Source organism: Zootoca vivipara, chromosome Z (assembly GCF_963506605.1).
Source record: "Zootoca vivipara chromosome Z, rZooViv1.1, whole genome shotgun sequence".
NCBI lineage: Eukaryota > Metazoa > Chordata > Lepidosauria > Squamata > Lacertidae > Zootoca > Zootoca vivipara.
The window spans coordinates 40,432,837-40,440,501 of NC_083294.1; the positions used below are offsets into that span (position 1 = coordinate 40,432,837).

Genomic DNA, 7,665 nt, shown 5'->3' on the forward strand with positions numbered 1-7,665 from the left:
AAATATATCCTGGGAGTGCTGCATCAGACCTGTGCCAGGGGTTAGTCACTCCTACATTATATAAATACTAATCATCAACAACGTTATCACTAATCGTTATAAGAGAGAACACTACAATTACCATACCGGCGGCAGGTCACATTTCAGCAACTTGCACGATGTCTAAATCAGATATATAACAGTGAAATACCCCCCCCCCAATTGCTTAAAATCCGTATCCCTCTGGAAGGGGGTTGCCATGCTGTGGATGCACGACCTGACTGACTCTGTCGCGGCGCTACGGCCGGCTGCAAGGGATAACTACATGGCAGGGAATGAAAGACGACAAAACCTCTCAACCTGGCCTACCTCGCAGGGCAGTTGTGAGGACAGACGAAGAGGGGGGGAATACCCCCTCGCACGCCACCCTGGCCGATTAAAGCGAAGCGATGCTGCTAAATAAAACTCTTCCCTGCCAGGCGCTGCTCGCCATTTCCTCTGAGGCGAAGCAGCAGGGGAAAGAACGCCCCCCCCCCGCGCGCCCGCGCTTCCGGCGCCATGACTTTCATCTCATGAGGAGACCCAGTGTAGGAAAGGAGGGGAGCATCGTAGGAATAAACTGCGCTCTTCGCAGCCTGGGGAACGGCGGAGCCTAGCATCCCTGCGGCGGGAGGTGAGGGCGGTGCGCGCAAAGCCGGACAGGGGGCGGCGGAGAGGCCGCGGCTTCGGGCATCCTCCACCTTGGCGAGGCCTGGCGGGCGCGCGAAGGGACAGGAATAGACGCCATTGGGGACGGTCGAAGGAGGGCGGGAGAGAGGCCTGGGCGCCGTCGGGTGAGTTGGCTCGCGGAACTCCCCGCCTCAGGATTCCGGCCTGGTTCGGAGGGGTGGGGGGTGGCCAAGTTATCCCTTTTTTTAAGGGATTTTCCCTTATGCTGAATAGGCTTCCTCGTGGGAAAAGGGAAAACTTGGCAGCTATGGTGGCCAGTGAGCGCACCGGGGGCACGAACAAGCAGCAGCAAATCTGCTAGGTAAGCAGGAAGCTAAATTCCCCTCGGGAGGTTTCAAAACACGATTCATGCATTGCAGGGGGTTGGATTAGATCAGGGGCTTAGTAGCAACGGGTGCCAAGCTGAAGGGGGGGAGTACCATTTGGCGCAGGACCCCCCCCCCCGTCGCGACTCCCCCAAAGCCAGCGAGCAGCAGAGCGGCAAAGCAGCTGCTGCCGCTCTCCCCCTTCCCTCGCCTTGCTGTAGGCTTGGGAGTCGCGACGGAGGGGGGGGGGGTCGAAGTGAGGTGGTCTTGGCCAGCCACAAGATCTGCTGGGAGAGGAATGTACCAACGTCCGGAAATGGGTAGGGGAGGCCAAAGCGAAACGAGGAACTGAAGCAAAGACTAGTACTGTAGTGTTACCACAGCTTTAAAACAAAGCTTCCAGGGGCGAAAAAGGTCGAGAATAATGGTTGGGGAAAGACCGGGCATCCCCCGCACCATGATCTGCTAATGGTACGGTCTGAAGTGTGAGTCCCGGGTGAGGCAGATAAGGCTCTGCGCATGCGGGAGAGCTTTGTTGTTTAGTCGTGTCCGACTCTTCGTGACCCCATGGACCATAGCACGCCAGGCACTCCTGTCTTGCACTGCCTCCCGCAGTTTGGTCAAACTCATGTTCGTAGCTTCGAGAACACTGTCCAACCATCTCGTGCTCTGTCGTCCCCTTCTCCTTGTGCCCTCCATCTTTCCCAACATCAGGGTCTTTTCCAAGGATTCTTCTCTCCTCATGAGGAGGCCAAAGTATTGGAGCCTCAGCTTCAGGATCTGTCCTTCCAGTGAGCACTCAGGGCTGATTTCCTTCAGAATGGATAGGTTTGATCTTCTTGCAGTCCATGGGACTCTCAAGAGTCTCCTCCAGCACCATAATTCAAAAGCATCAATTCTTCGACGATCAGCCTTCTTTATGGTCCAGCTCTCACTTCCAGACATCACTACTGGGAAAACCATAGCTTTAACTATACGGACCTTTGTAGGCAAGGTGATGTCTCTGCTTTTTAAGATGCTGTCTAGGTTTGTCATTGCTTTTCTCCGAAGAAGCAGGCATCTTTTAATTTCGTGACTGCTGTCACCATCTGCAGTGATCAAGGAGCCCAAGAAAGTAAAATCTCTCACTGCCTCCATTTCTTCCCCTTCTATTTGCCAGGAGGTGATGGGACCAGTGGCCATGATCTTGGTTTTTTTGATGTTGAACTTCAGCAGACCATATTTTGCGCTCTCCTCTTTCACCCTCATTAAAAGGTTCTTTAATTCAGATAGCTTTCCTCCTCTTTTCCTTAAATAGAACTTAATGCACCTTTACCAAGTGCATAATGACAATAACCACACACACACCAAACAAAAAACAGGTGGAGGCGGAGGTTTCCCAGCCTGTACGTGCTTCACCTAAATTTCGTATTGTGCTGCTGCTGTTAAGGTACAAGCGCCCGTCCCATTACGGTAGTAAGCCTGCTTTTGGCTAGTGCCTTGTGATGGCTTTGTGGTGCCGGATCTTATAACATTTCTTTTAAAAAAGAGAAGCAGCACCCCAGTGTCCCCTTCAACCAACCAACCAAAAATAAATATTCCTGCAGAAAGATGCATATTATAAAAAGCAAACCATAGCTACCGGTATGTCTATAAGAAGAATATACCAAGCTCCACAGTTGGGTAATAACCTTTACAGTATTAGGGTCAACCTCACAAAAAAGGGGACAAGCTTTAGAATTTCCCAGATAATTTATGGAGAACTTGAAATCATAGCCCGTTTCTGTGACTTTTTTGTTTTCCCTTATTTTTTTAAAAAAGGTCTTTAAACTTTGCAACTTAAACTTGCAACTTCCTAACTGAAACTGAAACTGAGGGTTCCAGGTCTGATAGGAGCTGAGGTGACCTTGGGCCAGTATCTCAGTCCACCTTGCAAGGTTATTGTTGGGAGTGGGTGGGGAGAACCATACAGGCCATTGTGACCTTGCAGGAGGTGGCATATAAATGTAAAAAGTAAAAAAATAAAATAAAGGGCCGTCCTTCTTTGCATGATTTCCCTCCCTCTGCCCAGCTTCATCTCGGACTCATGAAAATATTGCAAGCAAGAGTGCTCCTGAGCACTTTTTCTTCGGTAACTGCAGCCAGTCCTGGCACATCAAGATTCAGGGAGGAGGGCTAATCCCTAGGTGAGGAAGCCGGGCAAATCGGAAGTCGCTTGAAGACACCCACAATACGTTTCTTTTGGAAACCTGAGCACCAAGTTTACCCCGTGTCCATTTCTATTTATTAATTTTATTATTATTATTTTAATTTGTTAACCACCCTTCGCTCTAAGGCCCTGGGCTGGGTTGCAGCCATTTAAAATACAGCGTTAAAAGCAACTTTAAAATTACAATCACAAAAAATAAAAAGAAACAGTAGCATCTTATAAAAAGTACCATTGCTGGGCTTTATTGGAAAAGGTTCTGTTTTTCAGGCATTAAAATAGTTAGGTGTAGAATGTGATCCTATGTGTGATTATTCAGAAGCAAGACCCCCTATTAGTACTAATGTCTTATTAAAACACCTGAAGCTGCTAAAAGAATGAAGAATCTAGGACCACTTTAACAAATTTATTTAGGGGTCCACCTGGCATCATCATAAAACATCTTTTTGGTGCTAAGCTAAAACTTGATGGATTATGATTAGCTGGATAATGGCCTATTTGATGAAATATGCTGCAGGGAGGGGGTTCTGCTGGGTCTGTTTATGGATTATTGAAATGGTGTTACTGAAATGTATTGTTATGGTCTGTTTCACAAGCCAAGGTGGGCTGGAATGACAGTTATTTGAAATACTGTGCTGTGTAAAATAAAAAGAAGATGATTCATGCAGTAGTTGAGGATCTCTGTGGCGTCACTGAGGGCACGCCATTTTAGCAGGTGAGACATAGCTTTTGCAAATGTCCTCAGTGAGAAGTGGTCTTGAAAACATGTTTTTGGGAGTGAGGAGTCCAAATGCTCTTTTATTTTTGTGATTTAGAGAACATTTCCCTTGGTAAACCTACAATGGAAGAAGAAGCCCATAAACTGCTTTCGGAAACTGAATAATTTCAATTTTTAATGTTTTCTAAGCAATTTTACACTCATTTTACATACAAAACTAAATTACGGTATATTAATTCAACTGAATTCCGCAGTCGTGTTGAAACTTTTAAGCACCCCTCATTTTTGGAATTTGGCAGGCAGATTCATGCAAGCCCTGAACACTTGCCAAGAGAGAATATGTGTTCCTCATTCTGGTTTTAAATTGTTTGTTTGAAAATTAAAGGTGATGCAAGAAAGGACTGAACTAAAGAAGTATGAAGTTTCCCTGCCTTTCCTTCCGGCAACCTTATGCTGGGTTGGTTTTAAATGAAGTAAAAACAATAGAGACCCGTTGGCGACCATTGCTGGCCCAGTACGAGTCCTGTACCATTGCTGTCCACATTGCTTTTAAAGACTGGGACGACAAAGCCTGGAAAGACATCCTCACAAACAGGCTTGGCATGACAGTGACTCAAATTGAAGAACTATTGGATGCAGGTGAAAGGTTTGGAAGAGGTGTTGTGGCAGGTAAGTGACAATGACTCAGCTTTTATACTTCCAGTAGACATGAAATGCTGACTTTGTAGAGTATTATTATAATTATTATACTTCTGCCCACCCCAGTCTAAAGAATCTGCTCATATTCTATCCTGAGGATGGTGAAAGTACATCTGGGAAAGTATATCCTTAAATGGCTATAGCCTATGGCATACATTCCAAGTATAGTAAACTCTTAAAGTGCAAAAGTTCACTTTGAAATCCTATATAGACAGACAGAACTCCTATATGGATAGACGAGGACAACTGGGGAACTTTGCTTTAAACATCATATCCATGAGCGTTCATTGTACAATCACCTAACACTATATAGGATTTCAAAGTGAACTTTTGCACTTTAACAGTTGACTATACTTGGAATGTATGCCATAGACCAGGCACCCCCAAACTTCGACCCTCCAGATGTTTTGGACTACAGTTCCCATCTTCCCCGACCACTGGTCCTGTTAGCTAGGGATCATGGGAGTTGTAGGCCAAAACATCTGGAGGGCCGCAGTTTGGGGATGCCTGCCATAGACTATAGCCGTTTAAGTGATTTTTGTTAGCTCATGTTATTTTTGGTCATATTTTTGTTATAATATATTTCATAAGCTTTCTACAAAGGCTCTGGCTGGAAGTACCGTTTCTAGTAGGATACAAAGAGGACCAATAGTTTCTATACTCCCCTCATACAAACCAGTAAATGGGTTAAAGAGGGGAAAGGAAGCACTGGGGGAATGTCACAAAGCAAGGGGAAATGCGTGAGAGAGCTGGAGCTATACCACAAATACCAATTCCCCCATCTGTTAGCCTATTGGGTATCTGCTTATTGTGAAAGCAAGCAACTTTTCCAGCTGTACGGTTCCATTTATGGAGTTTGCTCCCTGGGAAGGCTCCTGTGGCGTCGTTATCATTTAGGTTCCAGGAGAAGTCTGCCCACCCAGATCTTTTAAATCTCTTTTATCTCTGCTGACTTTATAATGTTTGATGCTGTCATTAAGCATTGTATTCTTCTTTGTCTTATTACTGTATTTTATTACATTCTGTAAACTGCCCCAAATGCTTCAAACTGAAGGGCAGGATAAAGTCCTGCAAATAAAAATAAACAGGCCAGAAATTTCATTATTTTTTAGGAAGAAAATTATAGCAATACTAGCTGGCCCTGCCATGCGTTGCTGTGGCTCATCCCTGTGATTTCCCCCACCCTGTGCCAATCCATGACGTAGCCCCCCACCCCACCCGCGGCTCATCCCTGTAACTGGTCCCACCGTGTCCCAACCCCCACCCAGGCAAGTCAGTACCCCCATTCGGCCTAGTCTGTAAAGGCTTTGGTCTAGTATGTAAATGGGAGCCAAGGTGCTGTTGAGAGGGAAGGTTTTATAGGTGCAGTACCAGTGTAGCCACCGCTAGAGGGCGATGGGTTGCAACCTGGTTCTTTTCCCAGCATGCACTTTTGGCTGAGTGGTGCGTTCTGGAACAGGTTTTTTTTGGGGGGGGGTTACCTGGCGGAGGTGTGACATCTGTCTTAGCAAACTTTCCTATATCCTTCGGACATTCACATGTGATGTTGTGTCAAAATTTCACCTCAATCGGTCAAGCAGTTTTGGTGAAGAGTGGAAACACACCCACATGTCCTTTTTACATTTATATATATATATTGTGTTTCAAATACAGGACTAATTGACATTGGGGAGACATCACAGTGCCCAGAACTCTTGCCTTCTGAAGACATTTTGTTACTAGAAAATAAAGCTATCCTCTCTGGCCTGGAGCAGAAATACCTGACAGTTATTTCAAACCCCAGATGGTTGTTGGAACCTATTCCTACACGAGGACGCAAAGATGTATGGCAGGTGGACATCCCAGAGGAACTAATTCCTTCTTTGGACTACTCCTGAATATTTTTTCTTTATGGTCCCTTAACTCTACATTTTCCAAGCTACTAAAATGGAATAATTTTCTTCTACTGACCTTAATATAGACCACTATTATAAAGTGAGCAAGTGCCTGATACCTTGGTGTGATCACTCTTGCAACAATGGAATAGTTGGCGTCACCAGTAAAACTATGCTTTGTTGAAGCTTCTTAGATGTGGATTATTGTGAATGACCCATCTTAGGTCCAAGCTACAGGTGAAACTCGGAAAATTAGAATATCGTTGAAAAGTGCATTTATTTCAGTAATGCAACTTAAAAGGTGAAACCAATATATGAGATAAATGCATGACGTGCAAAGCAAGATATGTCAAGCCTTTATTTGTTGTAATTGTAATTATTTGTCGTTAGGCAGGTCAATTATAAATGGAATGTAATTAATGAAATGTAATAGCGATGTTTATTTTTGTATTATTGTAACTATTTGTTTTATTACTGTGGAATTTCCAAAAGAAAGCATTTGTAAAAACTAAAATAAAAATAAAAAAAATAAAGTTGCATTACTGAAATAAATGTACTTTTCAACAATATTCTAATTTTCCGAGTTTCACCTGTATCTGAAAGACCATATCCTCCCGCGCAAACCTGCCCAGATGTTGAGATCTTCATGGGAGACGTTTCTCTTTGTTCTGCCACCTTCACAGACATGCTTGGAGGGGATGTGGTGGAGGGCCTTCTTGGTGGCTGCTCCCAGACTTTGGAACTCCCTTCCTAGAGAAGCTAGACTGGCTCCCTCCTTGCTGTCCTTCTGCCAACAGATGGAAGACTTTTTTGTTCCAACAGGCTTTGGGAAACTGACTGCTTTTAATGAAAGGGCTGGTGCCATGCTGTTTTTACTGTAATTATTGGCATGTTTCAAACAGGTATTAAATATGTATGTAGTTTTAATTCTATCATTGTTTAATTGTATTTTAATAATTTTCGTGTTTTTAGTGGTTCTTGTTTTTATCTGTAAACCAGCTTAAGTTCCATCGGGGGGAAAGAGGGGTATAAATAAACACTATTATCATCATTTACCTGCACATTATGGAATATTAAACACTTTTTAAAATTATTTTTTTCCTTTTTTATTCACTTTTCTTTTTCTATCATTACATACATCTCATATCAATAACATTTATATTACATCACCTCTCC

General features: G+C 44.2%; 1 protein-coding gene across 5 annotated transcripts; it reads left to right on the forward strand.

Annotated features, from left to right (window-relative positions):
* The first annotated feature begins 397 nt into the window (after window positions 1-397).
* LOC118084559 (protein EOLA1) lies at window positions 398-7,540 on the forward strand. Of its 5 annotated transcripts, none has more exons than XM_035114198.2 (3): window positions 398-812; window positions 4,302-4,585; window positions 6,269-7,540. In XM_035114198.2, exons 2-3 carry the CDS (start codon window positions 4,333-4,335, stop codon window positions 6,490-6,492), a joined length of 477 nt encoding a protein of 158 aa, XP_034970089.2. In that variant the 5' UTR covers window positions 398-812; window positions 4,302-4,332; the 3' UTR covers window positions 6,493-7,540. The 5 variants fall into 5 exon arrangements, with proteins under 5 accessions (XP_034970089.2, XP_034970085.2, XP_034970086.2 ...); XM_035114194.2 differs by having other exon boundaries at window positions 402-652; XM_035114195.2 differs by lacking the exon at window positions 398-812 and adding an exon at window positions 833-1,009.
* The last annotated feature ends 125 nt before the right edge of the window (window positions 7,541-7,665 follow it).

What these genes read in the sequence shown, in the direction of transcription:
- LOC118084559 (XM_035114198.2), top strand. Translation starts at nt 4,333, where the DNA reads ATGAAGTTTCCCTGCCTTTCCTTCCGGCAACCTTATGCTGGGTTGGTT. An exon ending in TGGAAGAGGTGTTGTGGCAG is followed by an intron (nt 4,586 to 6,268) that starts GTAAGTGACAAT and finishes TTTCAAATACAG; the next exon opens with GACTAATTGACATTGGGGAG.